Below are 19,359 nucleotides of genomic sequence, written 5' to 3'. Positions count from 1 at the left end.
TGGAATTATACACATATTCAATACGGACCTAGAAAATAATTATCGATAGTGCTTATGGAGGAATAACCTAGAACACGGAGTTTGACTTAACTGAGATATATTGTGTGAGGCATTCCAGGTAGGGGCTACAGAGTGAGTAAAAGGTGAAAAATAAATATAGGTGTGAAGTATATTGAAAAATAAATATAGGTGTGAAGTATATGAAGAAAAATGATTTAAAAAAATACTGGGACAAAATAGTAAAACACAAAATGAGAATAATATCATAAAGAACACATTTTTTGAAGTTTAAAGCAATGAAACTAAAGACCTGAAATTTGTTCAGATGAATTGGTATTATTAGCATGTTAACTTTATCAAATTCCAAAATCTAAATGAGTAAGGATCTTAAATCTACTTTTCAAGAAATTCATATGACATGAATAAGACATTTTTGGTGTATATTTTCTACTAATTAATTCTTGATCTAACTTTGTTTTTATTTATACTTATATTTTCATAATTCTGTTATTAATCTTGTTCTTATTAACCATGCTATTCCCAAATAAAAAATGTTTTCTACTCTTTGGCTACTGAATCTAGTCCAGTTAGGTTGGGATATTTGGAAGAGTCATACCAAGTAACGATTATGTGGCAGCTCTTCAGATCCCTAAGCTATTTCTCAAAATGTTATTTTCTTTTTTCCTTATTGAATGTCATTGTGAGTTTTGTTGTCTTATTCCCTTGCACCAAGTGATTATACAAATTTTCAATTCCAAGAATAAGTCACAAGATCTTAAGAACTCCAGTGGAAACTGAAAGAATAATATTTAGACAAAAGTAAAGTAATTTGACTTCCTTCAGCTTTTTTTTTTTTTTGCATCAATAAGATTATGACAAATAGATTCAAAGGATTAGATCTGATAGACAGAGTGCCTGAAGAACTATGGATGGAGGTTTGTGACATTGTATAGGAAGCAGTAATCAAGACCATGCCCCAAAAACAGAAATGCAAAAAGGCAAAATGGTTGACTGAGGAGGCCTTACAAATAGCTGAGAAAAGAACAAAAGAGAAAGGCAAAGGAGAAAAAGAAAGATATACCCATTTGAATGCAAAATTCCAAAGAATAGCAAGGAGAGATTAGAAAACCTTCCTCAGTGATCAATACAAAGAAATAGAGGAAAACAATAGAATGGGAAAGACTAGAGATGTCTTCAAGAAAATTAGAGATCCTAAGGGAACATCTCATGCAAAGATGGGCACAATAAAGGACAGAAACGGTATGGACTTAACAAAAGCAGAAGGTATTAAGAAGAGATGGCAAGAATACACAGAACTATACAAAAAAATCTTCATGACCAAGATAACCACTATGGTGTGATCACTCACCTAGGTCAGACCTCCTGTAGTGTGAAGTCAAGTGGGCCTTAGGAAGCATCACTACGAACAAAGATAGTGGAGGTGATGGAATTCCAGCTGAGCTATATCAAATCCTAAAAGATAATGCTGTGAAAGTGCTTCACTCAATATACCAGCAAATTTGGAAAACTCAGCAGTGGCCACAGGACTGAAAAAAGTCAGTTTTCATTCCAATCCCAAAGAAAGGCAATGCCAAAGGAAGCTCAAACTATCACACAGTTGCACTGATCTCACACACTAGCAAAGTAAGGCTCAAAATTCTCCAAGACAGGCTTCAACAATACATGAACTAAGAATTTCCAGATGTTCAAGTTGGATTTAGAAAAGGCAGAGGAACCAGAGATCAAATTGTCAACATTGTTGAATCATCAGAAAAGCAAGAGAATTCCAGAAAAACTTCTACTTCTGCTTTATTGACAATGCCAAGGCCTTTGACTGTGTGGATCACAACAAACTCTGGAAAATTCTCAAAGAGACGGGCATACTACACCACCTTACCTGCCTCCTGAGAAATCTGTATGCAGGTCAGGAAGGAACAGTTAGAACCAGACATAGAACAATGGACTGGTTCCAAATTGGGGAAGGAGTAGGTCAAGGCTGTATATTGTTACCCTCCTTATTTAACTTCTATGCAGTGTACATCATGCAGATTGCTGGACTGGATGAAGCTAGGAGAAATATCAGGTACCTCAGATATGCAGATGACACCACTCATATGGCAGAAAGTGAAGCTGAACTAAGGAGCCTCTTGATGAAAGTGAAAGAGGAGAGTGAAAAACCTGGCTTAAAACTCAGCATTCAAAAAACAAAGATGGTGGCACCCACTCCCATCACACCATGGAAAATAGATGGAAAAACAAGGGAAACAGTGACAGACTTTATTTTCTTGGGCTCCAAAGTCACTGCAGATGGTGACTGCAGCCTTGAAATTAAAAGATGTTTGCTCCTTGGAAGAAAAGCTATGACCATATATATGTGTTAGTATGCTGTAATGTTCTTTATCTTTCTGGCTTACTTCACTCTGTATAATGGGCTCCAGCTTCATCCATCTCATTAGGACTGGTTCAAATGAATTCTTTTTAATGGCTGAGTAATATTCCATGGTGTATATGTACCACAGCTTCCTTATCCATTCATCTGCTGATGGGCATCTGGGTTGCTTCCATGTCCTGGCTATTATAAACAGTGCTGCGATGAACATTGGGGTGCACGTGTCTCTTTCAGATCTGGTTTCCTCAGTGTGTATGCCCAGAAGTGGGATTGCTGGGTCATATGGCAGTTCTATTTCCAGTTTTTTAAGGAATCTCCACACTGTTTTCCATAGCGGCTGTACTAGTTTGCATTCCCACCAACAGTGTAAGAGGGTTCCCTTTTCTCCACACCCTCTCCAGCATTTATTGCTTGTAGACTTTTGGATAGCAGCCATCCTGACTGTTTAGAAAGGTGATAACGATAACCCTATATGCAAAACAGAAAAAGAGACACAGAAATACAGAACAGACTTTTGAACTTTGTGGGAGAATGTGAGGGTGGGATATTTCAAAAGAACAGCATGTATACTATCTATGGTGAAACAGATCACCAGCCCAGGTGGGATGCATGAGACAAGTGCTCCGGCCTGGTGCACTGGGAAGACCCAGCGGAATCGGGTGGAGAGGGAGGTGGGAGGGGGGATCGGGATTGGGAATACATGTAAATCCATGGCTGATTCATATCAATGTATGACAAAACCCACTGGGAAAAATAAATAAATAAATAAAAAGAAAAGCTATGACCAACCTAGACAGCATATTAAAAAGCAAAGACATTGCATTGCCGACAAATGTGCATCTAATCAAATCTCTGGTCTGTCCAGTGGTCATGTATGGATGTGAGAGTTGGACTATAAAGAAAGCTGAGCACCGAAGAATTGATGGTTTTGAACTGTGATGTTGGAGAAGATGATTGAGAGTTCCTTGAACTGCAAGAAGATCTAACTTGTCAGTCCTAAAGGAAATCAGTCCTGACTATTCCTTGGAAGGACTGATGCTGAAACTGAAACTCCAATGTATTTTGCCACCTGATGCTAAGAACCGATTCATTGGAAAAGACCCTAATGCTGGGGAAGATTGAAGGCAGGAAGTGAAGGGGAAGACAGAGGATGAGATGGTTGGATGGCATCACCGACTCGATGGATATGAGTTTGAGCAAGCTCTAGGACTTGGTGGTGGACAGGGAGGCCTAGCATGCTTCAGTCCATGGGGTCACAAACAGTCAGACATGACTGAGCAACTGAACTGAACTGAAGATTAGGATAGCCATGTTTCCCCTTACAATGCATAATGTTAAGTGACTCAAAAAGAAAATCACGTTTCCTATTAATTTATTTTAATTCTATTGAGTTAAAAAGTAAACTGAGTTGAGACTGATATATTAATTCTCTGGCTTCCTTTTTCTAATTTATACAATTTTTACTGAGACTAGATAATCATAAAAAAAAAAAAAAAACTTTCAGCTGTAGAACCCAAGGAGAATTCATTGTAAGTTTTTACTAACTGTCTGAGATTAGATTTAGATTCACTTTGAAATATATTTTATTTTTAAATATACAGAGCTGGAGCCATAGAACCTAGTAACAGGCGTCAATCAAAAATATCTTTCTCAAGAGCAAATGGATGACATTTTTCATAGGAAATTTGATCGCAGTCATACTGTGATGCCTTGTGTTTGTAACTCCAGTCTCTCGTAACAGTTCCCCCTTTCTCTGCTGTTCACTTCTCTTCTTTTTTTTATTTTATCTTTCTATATCAGTTCTTTTGAAGACATTTAGAAAGAACTTATCATTGCTAAAAAAGTATTTTGAAAATCACCAGTTATTGGATTGTAAGCTTCCCTAAGGCAGAAATCGTACCTCCTTTTTAACATGTCCATAAAAATACAACCAAGTTCATCTTTTTGAGGATTCAATTAAATGATCTTCTGAATAATTATTCACACAGTACATGTTCAGTTAATTGTTAGGTATTTTGATTGTTATTACTGATTTCTGTATTCACATCTCTTAGGGCCTTGCACTTAGCAAATAGTTTTAGTGGATCTAATATATAAATATGGATGTACAGTCAAAGACATTCTGAGGGGACTCTGCCTTTTTTAACAACTCTAATTGCCACATGGTTGTTACATAGTGTGACAAATCATTATGATAAGGGTACATCCTTGATGAACCAAATGTGATGTTGACTTTACTGTTACCAATAATAACTTTGAAAATTATTATTTTTTACTAGAAGTTATTACCAACGGAGTCACGAAAGAATCAACCAGTAGCACCATATTATTGAAAGCATCTAAATTAACAGTTTGAAGGATTTTACAGATCCATCAATGGAATAGAGAGTTAATACAAATTTAAAGACAGTCTCAGTTTCTGTGGCATCTACAGATATTGTATTTAAGTGCTTAAATTATAATGTGGCTAGTGAAGGGATTTTATGAATTATTGATATTTTCAGTCTACATACTCCAGGATGAAATTCATTAGGAGGTGATAGTTTAGGAAACACATTATATAAAGCCATTGTAATACAAGCTGATTGAGCAGCACTTTTATTCACTGGTGCACGGGTATCATTTAAAAACACAGTTTAGATGCTGAGCTTCAGAGATTACCCTTGTCTTTCATTAAAAAAGTATTAGCAGTTTATTTACGGAAAGAGACAGATGTCTGTCAGAATTTTTGATACGCAGTATACCAAAAATTAATGAACATCACAGATCTTTTTATTTCTGTTTACTGAAGTGCTTTTGTATTTTCTTGGTGGATGTGAAATGCATGAGGAGAGAATTTTCTCTGCTTCAGAATAATAATTAATAGGACACGAGTTACTCAGCACTGGTTTGTTTCTGGTGATAAGAAATATTTTGTTTCCTTGGCCAAGAAATGAGGAAGCCATTTCTTTTTCTTTTATTTTATCTTCTCCAGAGAGATACATTACATCACCATTCTGAAGCCTGATAGCACTGGAAACTATGGCATTCAGTTCCTTTCTTTGAAAATACCACAGTACAATTCATCATTGCATGGTGGTGGGAGAAATATTAATTGAGCTCTTTCTGTGTGCTGGGTATTGAAGATGCAGTGATGAATAAGACCAGAACTTGGTTTTGAATTTGAATTCTACTGCTACTTAATAAAAGAGCCATATATCTTTGTTCCTGTTTTGTCATTTGAAAACTTAAGATAATGAGAATATCTACCTCATAAGTTTGTTGTGAGATGATTCAATTAGTATATATGCAATATTGGCATATGGTACATGCTTAATTGTTGTTCAGTCACTCAGTTATGTCTGACTCTTTGCAATCCCATGGGCTGCAGCATGCCAGGCCTGCTATTTCCTGGAGTTTGCTCAAACTCATGTCCATTGACTTGGCAATGCCATCCAACCATCTCATCCCCTCCTCTTCTTGCCGTCAATCTTTCCCAGGATCAGATTCTTTTCCAAAGAGTCAGCACTTCGCATCAAGTGGCCAAAGTATTGGGGCTTCAACTTTAGCGTCAGTCCTTCCAATGAATATTCAGGGTTGATTTATTTTAGGATTGACTGGTTTGATTAACATGCTTGATAAATGTTGGCTTTTATAGCAGACACAGTGCCTGCCCTTAGGGAGATTCTATTTGTGTCATTTATCTCCTCTACACCCCTGCTTGGCTTTGATGACAGAAAGGAAATGGAGAGCAAAAACGCAATAGTGTTTCATTAAGTTTAAATGTTGTGAGAACCGGTATATATTAGACAAGTGCTAGGACTCTGCCACCTACCAGTGTTGACCTTGGTTAAGCTTTTAAACCTTTTAAGTTTTGGTTGACTTTTGTGTCTAATATGGTAGTAACTAGGACCATGTTGCCGGAGAAGGAAATGGCACCCCACTCCAGTACTCTTCCCTGGAAAACCCCATGGATGGAGGAGCCTGGTAGGCTGCGGCCCATGGGGTCAGTAAGAGTCGGACTCAACTGAGCAACTTCACTTTCACTTTTCACTTTCATGCATTGGAGAAGGAAATGGTAACCCACCCCAGTGTTCTTGCCTGGAGAATCCCAGGGACGGGGGAGCCTGGTGGGCTGCCGTCTATGGGGTCGCACAGAGTTGGACACGACTGAAGTGATGCAGCAGCAGGACCATGTCACACTGTCATTTAAAGAATAAAAGCAAGTGATTCATATCAAAACACTTTGTTAACTTCAATTTGATGGCTTAGTCGTGTCCAACTCTTTGTGACCCCATGGACTGCAGCACACCAGGCTTCCCTCTCCATCACCAATTCCCAGGTCTACCCAAACCCATGTCCATTGAGTCGGTGATGCCATCCAACCACCTCATCCTCTGTAAACCCCTTCTCCTCCTGCCTTCAAACTTTCCCAGCATCAGGCTCTTTTCCAGTGAGTCAGCCCTTTGCATCAGGTGGCCAAAGTATTGGAGTTCAGCTTTAAAATCAGACCTTCCAATGAACACCCAGGACTGATCTCCTTTAGGATGGACTGGTTGGATCTCCTTGTAGTCCAAGGGGCTCTCAAGAGTCTTCTCCAACACCACAGTTCAAAAGCATCAATTCTTCTGTGCTCAGCTTTCTTTATAGTCCAACTCTCACATCCATACATGACCACTGGAAAAACCATAGCATTGACTAGATGGACCTTTGTTGACAAAGGAATGTCTCTGCTTTTGAATATGGTGTCTAAGTTGCTCATAACTTTCCTTCCAAGGAGTAATAGTCTTTTAATTTCATGGCTGCAATCACCATCTGCAGTGATTTTGGAGCCCAAGAAAATAAAGCTGACACTGCTTCCACTGGTCCCATGAAGTGATGGGACCAGATACCATGATCTTAGTTTTCTGAATGTTGAGCTTTAAGCCAACTTTTCCACTCTGCTCTTTCACTTTCATCAAGAGGCTCTTTAGTTCTTCACTTTCTGCCATAAGGGTGGTGTCGTCTGCATATCTGAGGTTATTGATATTTCTCCTGGCAATCTTAATTCCAGCTTGTGCTTCCTCCAGCCCAGCGTTTCTCATGATGTACTCTGCATATAAGTTAAATAAGCAGAGTGACAATATACAGCCTTGACGTACTCCTTTTCCTATTTGGAACCAGTCTATTGTTCCATGTCCAGTTCTAACTGTTGCTTCCTGACCTGCATACAGGTTTCTCAGGAGGCAGGTCAGGTGGTCTGGTATTCCCATCTCTTTCAGAATTTTCCACAGTTTATTGTGACCCACACAGTCAAAGGCTTTGGCAAAGTCAATAAAGCAGAAATAGATGTTTTTCTGGAACTCTCTTGCTTTTTTGATGATCCAGCGAATGTTGGCAATTTGATCTCTGGTTCTTCTGCCTTTTCTAAATCCAGCTTGAACATCTGGAAGTTCACGGTTTACGTATTGCTGAAGCCTGGCTTGAAGAATTTTGAGCATTACTTTACTAGTGTGTGAGATGAGTGCAATTGTGTGGTAGTTTGAGCATTCTGTGGCATTGCCTTTCTTAGGGATTGGAATGAAAACTGATCTTTTCCAGTCCTGTGGCCACTGCTGAGTTTTCTAAATTTGCTGGCATATTGAGTGCAGCACTTCCACAGCATCATCTTTTAGGATTTGAAATAGCTCAACTGGAATTCCATCACCTCCACTAGCTTTGTTCATAGTGATACTTCCTAAGGCCCACTTGACTTCATACTACAGGAGGTCTGGCTCTAGGTGAGTGATCACACCATCATGATTATCTGGGTCATGAAGATCTTTTTTGTATAGTTCTTCTCTGTATTCTAGCCACCTGTTCTTAATATCCTCTGCTTCTGTTAGGTCCATACCATTTCTATCCTTTATCGAACTCATGTTTGCATGAAATGTTCCCTTGGTGTATCTAATTTTCTTGAAGATATGTCTTAGTCTTTTCCATTCTATTGTTTTCCTCTATTTCTTTGCATTGATCATTGAGGAAGGCTTTCTTATCTCTCCTTGCTATTCTTTGGAACTCTGCATTCAAATGGGTATATCTTTCTTTTTCTCCTTTGCTTTTTGCTTCTCTTCTTTTCACCGCTATTTGTAAGGCCTCCTCAGACAGCCATTTTCCTTTTTTACATTTCTTTTTCTTGGGGATGGTCTTGATCCCTGTCTCCTATACAGTGTCACGATCCTCTGTCCATAGTTCTTCAGGCACTCTTTCTATCAGATCTAGTCCCTTAAATCTATTTCTCACTTCCACTGTATAATCGTAAGGGATTTGATTTAGGTCATACCTGAATGGTCTAGAGGTTTTCTCCACTTTCTTCAATTTAAGTCTGAATTTGGCAATAAGGAGTTCATGATCTGAGCCACAGTCAGCTCCCGGTTGTGTTTTTGCTGAGTTGTTTTTGCTGTCCTGTGAAAAGTGTACCCAAGTGCATTTTAATAATCTAAGCCAAATGTAACCAAGAAATGAGATTGTTTCAAAATACTACTACATTTCAATAATGAAAATATTTGTTTATAATTGTTTAATATTTTATAACTATCTTATTCTCTTCATAAATGTCATTTCTATATATTAGATTAGATGCATTATTGCATAACATTCTGCTCATTTAGAATGTTTAAATTTTAGATAGAAAATGGGTTGTATGACTTGCAGAGAAAAGAAATTTTCAGCTGCATTAGCATTAAATATAATTTCATAGTTCTCAGTTATGGCAATTTAGTTCTAACAATTTTTGGCATGCGACAATTTTATTTCTCTGTAATTTGTAACACTATTTGAAAAAAGTTGGCAATGCATGCATATGCTCTCTCATCCATACGTTTTCTAATTAAAGAACACAATCCCAAATATTGCATATGGTACAGATATGAACAGAACGAATATAGAACTAATAACATCTTATTTTTTCTAAGCAATAACATGACTGTATTATATTTTATGAATTGTTGTGGAATGAAGGGGAAATCTGCTAGTCTTTTTTCTTTCTGTTTCTTCCTTTTATTCAGAATGGGGTTACCCTTAATTTGAATTTGCCCTGTAGCTAACCACAGGATGTAGCTTGTGACATTAAGTTTGACAAAGGACAACAAGAAAAGCACTTTAAGGCAATATATAAACATATTTATGGAGGTTGCATGAATTAAAAAAGTAGTTTGGGTATTAAAATTGAAGGCAGAAAAGTAGAGAAACTACTTCCAAGGAGGTTTGGAAATGAACAGCAACAGCTAAAATGTCAGAATTCAGGATATTGGATCAGAGTAACAGACAAGAGGTCCTGAAGAAGACCTAGCAGGGTTGTCATCATACAATTCATTTATTCATGATCCCATAACAGAGAGAATAAAGGGAGTATTTTCCACTTGTGTTTCTAGATTGTCATAGACTGCTTTATAGTGACAAATTTCTCTTGCCATTATAACCTCAAGACCATGCTTTTTTTTTTTTTCTTTTCCTTTTTTCCTCTGGTTTTACATTTAATGAGTTGAAGATGCAAATTGCTTATAAATTTTACTTTCCTCCTCATCCTTTAAAATTTTCAAAGACATCATACAGATATGCATCCCATGTGTGATTCTATATAGCAAATCCAGATTCTTCTTTGCCTTTTTCTTCTTCTTATCACATGCTTTAAATATCTACAAAACAGAATTAATTATCTCTATGTGGATTGTGTATTAATTCAGCGGTTGTTCATTGGATATACATTACGTGCCAGGCATTGTGAGCTTGTGAAAGATTCAGGGGTAAGCATGGTTTTTATATGCAGGCAGTTTGTTTGCATATATTTCTCAGGTGAGGGAAGCATCTAGAATCAGAATTAGATGATGAACAGTAACTGGAGAATCCTAAATGTTACTTAGCTTTTCAGTGACAAATTATGTTTGCCATACTAGTTTTTGTGATGGGAATATGATTTGTATGTACTTATTTCAACTTAAATTATAGGATTATTTTACTTTAGTCTTAGAAATGGCAAGTAAATGATGAATGAGGTACAGCCAGTCATGACATAAGCAACACCATAATAATTTTCTCTGAAATAGAATTGCCTAATAAATCTTAATTTTAAGTCACAAGCAGTGCCAGAGGCACATTACTTGGGCTACAGTTTATGACAGTTTCTTCAAATTAAACCAGGACCAGAGAATTAGAAGTTAAACTTTACCTAATGACTGTTGAGAAAATAAAAGTAAAATTTATTTGAAAAATAAAAATCTCCATTAAACTTTAAGGTAGTAGTTATAAATTGTAATAAATACCTATTAATACTTTTTGCCACATATCCATCTTGCTCATTAAGCATTTGTTGGAGAGAGAAATACTAGTCACCAAGAAGTTAGGGTAATTGCACACAAAAATAAGATGAATTTTATATGGAATAAAACTAAAGTTGTATGATTGTACATTTTATGTGGTATAATATAAACAGCTTCATGTATAATCCAAATATCTAGAACTATTCCAAAGAATGAAATTAGTTCTATTAATCCCCTGGTAGAATAGTCCTTGACAAATATTATCTTCAGTGTAAGACACCACTCTCAGCCTCCACTATCATTGTGAAATGAGCCTCCAGTACAAACTTCCTGAGACTATAGATTAATTTTTAAAGCTCTTACTTCCATTTCTTCTAGTTGTCAGTCTGAGCTCAGGTGTGTTAGTAATCTAATCATAGCAAGAAGTTCATCTCTTAGGTAAAGTAGTTAAGTGAACTATATTGAAGTATACAGTCCAGTAAATACTACATTTACTTGATATAGGTTTAATTAATGATGATGATAAGTAAAAAAATAATATGATTATCATAGAGGTTTTTTTAAAAAGTCCTAAAAATACTGTTAAAAATAAGATTTGTAAATTAAAGACATATCTTAAAAAGGATAACCCCATTTACAACTTCCTAAACATACGTTTTCATATATACCATTTTTGTCTTCTAACACATGTGATTTTGAGCTTTCAGAAAAGTCAAGGAGAGAAATGAGTGTGATTTTGCTGGTAATTGAAGACATGAGCTTAGGTCAAAGCACAAAATCTTACCTGGAAGTAAATATCCAAAAAAATATTTCTCCTTTGTTTTAAAATTTTCCTAGAGTTTTATTTATTGTACATAGTAGCTCAGTTTATCCCTTCCACTGAAATTGTCTTAGATTTATATCACTTGGAACCAATTATTTTTTCTTTTTAATGTTTGTATTATGAGCCCATTCTTTGTTGAGTCTTTCCCTGTTTTTTCCCCCATTGATCCTTTTTTGTTTGTTTGTTTCCTTGTTGTGATCTCGGCAAATTCTCCCTAATGAGACCAATATTAATTAGAAAAGAAGATGTCGCTTGATGAGTTTCATGAATATGTTACAGTTTCCCAGAATTTTCCTCTACTTGTAATAACTGATACCTTAAAATAATAATGGAAGCTAATTTGAAAGATACATAACCATAACATGTTTGAGAATCTCAATTTCTTCTTATAAGAGTTTGTTGAAAGACTTGCTTTAGAATTTCAGAAAAGCCCAGAGCAGGTGGCTCATTATTTGTATCAACCTTTGGATATATATTTTCCTGAAGATAGTATTTTTCCACAGTAATATAAAATATTGATGAGTGGGAGGAAGAAAAGCTTCTTCAGTAAGGATTCTAAATATATTTATTCAGGATGACAGCATTTCCTGTTAATGGGTCACCTCACAAGGTACATTTTTCATTAACTATAGAAAATATTAGGCCCTAAGAGATTAGTTACAAAGTAGTTTCTTCCAAAGAGATCAATTCTTGAGATGGGTAAAAAGCAAGACTATTTTGTTAAGTTGTGGTATAAACAATAATTAATAAATGAGACTATCCAAACTATCTGAAAGCTTTCTGTGTATAATTACCAACCTATCTTTCAAATAGAAAATCCTTGTGTTATTATTATGAGTATTGTATTTCCTGTGTCTATAGTTTAGAATGATATGTTAATTCAATCTTAGCTTGATTAACTTTTGCCTTATTTTTTTTCAAGCTTGTACTGTATTTTTAAGCTTATAATGTGGTTGTTTCTTAAAAAATAATTTTATAGAGGAATGGGTTCTTTTAAGAAAAACATAATGTTCAATAAATCAAGTTTGAGTGCAATAAATTATTTACTTTCAGTTTGCAAGAGGTGAATAAAAAGTGCTTGGCCAATATCGTACCATTAATCTATTCTCTTTTCTCCTTTCTCTCTTTACTTCTCTCTCTCCAATAGAAGTGGAACAAAAAGGTAATTAAATACCTTTCATAAATTATATACTATTTATAGGCTAAGTTATTTAACAGTTTAACATCTAGTTAAAATAATTGTTATTAATTTTTATCTATTTTCTGAAAATTTATTTACTACTTCTGCTGCTCAACTTCACTTTAATCTGTTGTACTGACCAGTGCCGGTTTGATTATTTTTATCCTAAAACAGTTTAATACTGTAAAGTTTTCAACCATGCATTTTATTCCTCTTTATTTTTAAATGAGTAGTTAGAAATCCAGTAGATTCTGACGCATAATGACTGCTTCAGATTTGTTTTTATTTTCTATACTAGATGATTTTCCATAGCTCTGGAGTGATTCCCTGTTCTTTTGATTTTTATCTATTAAGGGAAAAGGGGAGATGGTTTTCTGAAATACATTAAAATAAATTACTTTTGTAAGCAAGGGCTGATTATTAACTAATATAAAGTTTATATACAATTTTGACAATAATACCTATCCATCCTTTATAATTATAGACATCATATTGTGTGTGTGCTAAGTCACTTCAGTCGTGTCTGATTCTTTGTGACCCTATGGACTGTAGCCCGCCAGGCTCCTCTGTCCATGAGATTCTCCAGGCAAGAAGATGGAATGAGTTGCCATTTCCTCCTCCAGGGGATCTTCCTGACCCAGGGATTGAACCTGAGTCTCTTATGTTTCCCACATTGGCTGGTGGGTTCTTTACCACCAGCATCACCTGGGAAGCCCAGACATTATACTAGAGTCCTGAAAAATTCTTCCAATAATGAATTTTATTATTAAGTATAATTTGATGATGGCCCTCTATCCTTGCTATGGAAGATTTTGACAGTTAAATTTCCCCCTAAATGTCTCTTCCCAAAATTGAAACTGGACATTTTAACAATGTACTTTTGTTTTTAATAACCTGCAAACCCTAGTTGAGTTTCATCTTAGATTTTCTCTTAGATGTAGGTTTAAAATTGCTGTTAAAGAGCTAATCACTAATATCAAGAGAATAATACTTTAATCATTAAAATACGGGTCAACCTCCAAATTTCTTGTGATTTCCTAATTTCTCTTCCCAATATACTTCTAATCATTTCAAACATAACAGTGGACTGCATGATTATTTTTCAATGTGTTTGCTCTGCAAAAATATTGGAGCAGTGTTTCCCATAGCAGGTTCAAGAGAAAATTAAATCCCATCAGGCTCTGTAGAAAGGGTTCTGTGATCAAATTAATTTGTGGAAATTTGCTCACACTCCCCTCTTCTACCTTGAAGAGTCACTAATGTACCTCAGCACTTAGAATCTTGATATTATTTTAGTTAGATATTTCTTAAGCATGTGTGGCTAGGAATCCCTGTTTTTGTGGGGTTTTGTTTTTTTTTCTGTGTATTATATATCTAAACCATATAAATAGGTATTTCAAGGACCTCCTTTTGGGAAACATTGCTTTTTAGCCCCATTGTTACAGATGAATCAGTCAAGCTTTCCTTACCACCACTCACATGATGTGCTACTGAATCATATTAAAAATAAAATGAATCAGACAATTCCTGCCCATTTTCAGTCTGAAGTATGAGCAGCAAAATATTGTAGCAAGTAATCTTGTTTTTTTAATGTTCTTCTCATGTAACAGTAAAAGGTACATGTTTTTAAGTTCCAATTCTACTGTACTTAACAGGACATTTTTAACTGATTAAAATCTAGATCTTGGGTTCTTCTCTGTAACTTTTCACCTTTTCTTCTTCCCTTATTTCTTCTTTCCTTTCTTTTTCTTCCTTTCTCTTTTTCCTTCCAGTATCCATCCATCACTCATTTTTAATTGTGTGAGTTGCATGCTCTGTGTGTGCTGTAGCGGCTTTAAGGGCTTTTTTCCTTAAGATTCAGTGGCCTGTATCACAAAGTTTTTCTTTTCCCTTATTATGTATTTTAATTACTATTGTATTTTCATTTGCTTCTTAATGATAAGTATAGAGTAGTTACTAGCATCAGAGTGAAAGCAATATTTTTAAAAAACTTTCAAATAAGATATATGAAACCATCACATGTAAATGTTTATATTTGTTATATGTTTATAGAATACACAGACATAAGTCACATCTATATAGATAGCATATCCAAAATTATTGCAACACTCTTGCAAAGGTAAAATGCAAAGAAAAGCACAGCCACTCATGAAAAGGCCAAATTTCATGAGCAAATCAAATCAGAATGATTCTAAAGAAATGTCAAAATTAATGTGGAAAAATACGTTCTCCGAAGAATACAGCAAAATAATTAAGTGGTGGTGGGTATTTCTTATTAGAGTTGAATTCCAGTTGGTGAAAAGTAAGAACATATGACAAAATATGTAAATTAATATATTTATTATTTTGACTCTTTCCCAATTGACAGTTTTTCTTTGTCCTGGACTACTAAAAGGAGTATACCAGAGTGAACATTTGTTTGAATCCGACCACCAGTCTGGGGCATGGTGCAAAGACCCTCTGCAGGCTTCTGACAAGATTTATTATATGCCCTGGACCCCCTACAGAACTGACACCCTGACTGAGTACTCATCCAAGGATGACTTCATTGCTGGAAGGCCAACTACCACCTACAAGCTCCCTCACAGGGTGGATGGCACGGGATTTGTAGTGTATGATGGAGCTTTGTTCTTCAATAAAGAGCGCACCAGAAACATAGTGAAGTTTGATTTGCGGACTAGGATAAAGAGTGGAGAAGCCATCATAGCAAATGCCAATTACCATGATACCTCCCCTTACCGTTGGGGAGGCAAATCTGACATAGACTTGGCAGTGGACGAGAATGGGCTATGGGTAATCTATGCAACAGAACAAAACAATGGTAAAATTGTCATTAGTCAATTGAACCCTTACACCCTCCGGATTGAAGGGACGTGGGATACTGCATATGATAAAAGGTCAGCTTCCAATGCATTCATGATATGTGGAATTCTGTATGTGGTCAAATCTGTCTATGAGGATGATGATAATGAGGCCACGGGAAATAAGATTGACTACATTTACAACACCGACCAAAGTAAGGACAGTTTGGTGGATGTACCCTTTCCTAATTCATACCAGTACATAGCAGCTGTGGATTACAACCCCAGGGACAACCTTCTTTATGTATGGAATAACTATCACGTCGTGAAATATTCTTTGGATTTTGGACCTCTGGATAGTAGATCGGGTAAGTTTGACTTTTGATGGTACTTTAAAGGGAACTATTTACAGCTTGAACTTAGTAAGTTTATTGTATATTTTGATTAGACTTCTTTCTCCTGGTTTTTCTTCTGGCCTGTGTTTTGAAAGTTCTTCATTTTCTTTTTAGCTAAAAAATGTTGCTGTTAATCACTGTAAAAAAAAAAAATTTATAGGCATGAGAATCCAACTTTTCCTCCTTTGTGCAGCTAGTCTCCAACTTTCATCCCTTCTTTGAAGGGCATTTTCATTATCAGGTAGTTAGTTTGTGTGTCTGTGTGTGTAGTGAACTATACAAAACCTTTGCAAAAATAGAATGCCATCCCACCTAATTAATTGTGACATGCCCTACAAAGTGCCCTCTACTTGAAAATGCCAAAGGGTTGGCTTGATATAATTTTTTAGGAGCTCTATACCAATATATTCAACTCACTGAGCGCATCATATATGACCACCCCTACTGGGAATATTGTCAGTTTGTTCATATGTATAAGTGTATCTAATTGATATATACAGAAAAATGTTCATAACTGATACAGATAAAAGAATAGATCTCAATTGTTAAAGAAAAAACAGTACAAAACTCAGCAAAAAAAAAAAAAAGACATTTCAACTCCCTTTCTTTATTTTATTTATTTATTTTTTTTACAACTCCCTTTCTTTAAAAGTATCTTTTTCTTCTCTAGGAAATACTGATTACTTTTAATATTGTTTGAAGATAGTCATGAATTGATCCATCTTTTACATTTTTAGTTGCGTAACTGAGCAGATCTATCACAGTTTAGAAGTTAAATTATTTTAACTAGCAATTTTATTGTTCAGTTTAGTTCAGTCTCAGTGTGTCCGACTCTTTGTGACCCCATGGACTGCAGAACGCCACGCTTCCCTGATCATCACCAGCTCTCAGAGCTTGCTCAAACTCATGTCCATTGAGTCGGTAATGGCATCCAACCATCTCATCCTCTGTCGTCCCCTTCTGTTCCTGCCTTCAATCTTTCCCAGCATCAGGGCCTTTTACTATGAGTCAGTTCTTCACATCAGGTGGCCACAGTATTGGAGTTTCAGCTTCAACATCAGTCCTTCCAATGAATAGTCAGGACTGATTCCCTTTAGGACAGACTGGTTTGATCTCCTTGCAGTCTAAGAGACTCTCAAGAGTCTTCTCCAACACCACAGTTCAAAACCATCAATTCTTCGGTGCTCAGCTTTCTTTGTAGTCCAACTCTCACATCCATACATGACTACTGGAAAAACCATAGCTTTGACTAGATGGACATTTGTTGGCAAAGTAATGTCGCTGCTTTTTAATATGCTGTCTATGTTGGTCATAGCTTTTCTTCCAAGGAGCAAGCATCTTTTAATTTCATGACTGTAGTCACCATCTGCAGTGATTTTGGAGCCCCCAAAAATAAAGTTTCTCACTGTTTTCATTGTTTCCCCATCCATTTCCTTGAATTAATGGAAACAGTGATGATATTGTTCCTTCTGATAAAATATAATGGAAAATTAAGATATGTGTCTGAATTTTGATAGTGACATAGCAATTCAAAGTTCATTTTTTTCCCATTCTTACAAGTTATTGTTTCTTATTTTCTGCATTGTTTTTATCATGCTTTTACTAGCATGTCATTTTGCTTTACTAACTTACTTCATTATATACATATCATCTTATACAATTAGAGTCTAAGTGCCATATAGCTAGTAATCTTGCTTTACTTATCTTTTTTATTATTTTTCACCTGAACATTATTTCTGCCTTCTTAGATCCTAGTGTAATGTATAGCATAAAGATAATAAAGATTCAATAATTCTTTGATGAATGAATGGATGAAAGCATGAATGGATGCCTTTCTATTTCTCACTATGATAGAATGTCAAATTGGGTGGCATTTTCTCTAATGACTGAGAAGCTTCTACAAGAGTGAGAGCTGTTCTTTCCATGACCAGCATGTTGATATATGTTGATATATGTTGAATTGCTTTTCATAGAAGAAAAACCCTAATATTCAATGGCAGCAAAAGTAACTTCTCATTGTTAGTCCTGAAAAATCTCCTAGACCTAGCTAACCTCTGTACAGGTAAGGTTTCTTAAACCTTAACTGAAACCTAATTTCAGTTAAAAAGCTAAGCATCTGAAATATTCTGGGAAGACAGTTCTTTCAGATCTGTGATATTCTTGAGTATTTTGCCAGTGGAAACTCTATTGTTGAGTGGTTCTTAGCCTTTTTTGACTTTCAATTGTAACCAAAGTAATTTCTAATTGCCTTAGAAAAAATGATACATAGTAACATAGTCATCTTTTAATGTTAGTGAAATAAGGGCAGTGATATACCTTATTTTTATTTATTGGTAAAATCATGCATTATTTTTTAGACTAATAGATAAGTTTAAATTAATTAGCATTCCAGATTTTGACTCAGTGGACTGAAGCAAATTCTTAACTTACTTTTTGTAAATTATCCTTAAAGATGATACTATAGCCCCATGTATTTAGAGACTTGTCAAAAATATTTCTGGCATACATTAATAAAATTATATTTTTATCCCATACATGTATCCCTATGCATGATAATTCATTGTAATCATGGACATAGGAAAATTATACCACTCGCTTAATACTTATTGTGTTTGCTTATAGAAGTTAGATTATGAGCCATCTTGCCCACTTGTAATAGTTATCATATTTGTTAAAAGGATATTATTAAAGTGGCAAATACTGAGAAATGAAAAAGCTCAGCTTTTGAAACAAATCACTAACTTAATCCAGGAAATTCAGTTTTCATTCTTTTTAAATGACAGTGAAATTGCTTCTGTTTTCCAAAAAGTGAGACTTCAGCTGTATTAAACTTGTATATGTAATCACAAGAAAAATGACCAATTTTCTTGTATGAATGCTCAAATTAAAAAGCTAGAACTTTGGTATGTTACTACAGTGGAGAGGTAGAAAGAAAAAGTAGAGAATAAGAATGTGTACATTTTATGCATCAATATGAGAATTTCAACTAGTATTAATGGAAGTTGTTCAAAAACAGTTTCAACTGAGGATTTCTCTTTAGTATACATTACAGTGACAGTTTTCAAAGAAATTTCCTTTTGATTTGTTTTTATGGACATTTTTATGTGTCTGTGTATGGACAGACTTACTTACTATAAATATTTAGGGTCAAAAAAACTACTCTGTAAATTAAAATATCTGGGTATTGGAAGTTGAGACAAATATGTTCCCCTGATGTATAAAAATCCCCAGGTGAAACATCCATGGAGGTAGCATACTGCTTCTGAACATGAGTCTAGGAGCCAAAGAAAGGACTTGGGTTTTAATTCTGCCTCTAGTGCTTGTTTGACTGTGGGCCTCTTGCTCTTAGTTACCTCAACTGTAAAATGTAAAATAATAATAATAATAATACCTGTGTCCAAAGATTGAGCTTCCCTGGTGGTTCATTCATAAAGAATTTGCCTGCAGTGCAGGATACCTGGGTTCAATCCCTGAGTTGGGAAGATCCCCTGGAGAAGGGAACGGCTACCCATTCCA

General features: G+C 35.5%; 1 protein-coding gene across 12 annotated transcripts in view; it reads left to right on the top strand.

The window, feature by feature from the left end:
• Nucleotides 1-19,359, top strand: part of ADGRL3 (adhesion G protein-coupled receptor L3) — a 923,733-nt gene that overhangs the window by 596,836 nt on the left and 307,538 nt on the right. For 9 of the 12 annotated variants that reach the window (XM_043906659.1, XM_043906658.1, XM_043906651.1 and 6 more), the window contains 2 exons: nt 12,615-12,629; nt 15,016-15,816. In XM_043906659.1, coding sequence (XP_043762594.1) covers nt 12,615-12,629; nt 15,016-15,816 — 816 coding nt within the window. The remainder of the gene's footprint in view (nt 1-12,614; nt 12,630-15,015; nt 15,817-19,359) is intronic. The other 3 variants (XM_043906657.1, XM_043906653.1, XM_043906649.1) reach the window with 1 other exon arrangement.

The sequence above is a fragment of the Cervus elaphus genome, chromosome 6 (assembly GCF_910594005.1).
Source record: "Cervus elaphus chromosome 6, mCerEla1.1, whole genome shotgun sequence".
NCBI classification, from domain to species: domain Eukaryota; kingdom Metazoa; phylum Chordata; class Mammalia; order Artiodactyla; family Cervidae; genus Cervus; species Cervus elaphus.
The sequence above is the reverse complement of the archived record's forward strand: the minus strand, read 5'-3'. Positions and strand labels throughout refer to the sequence as shown.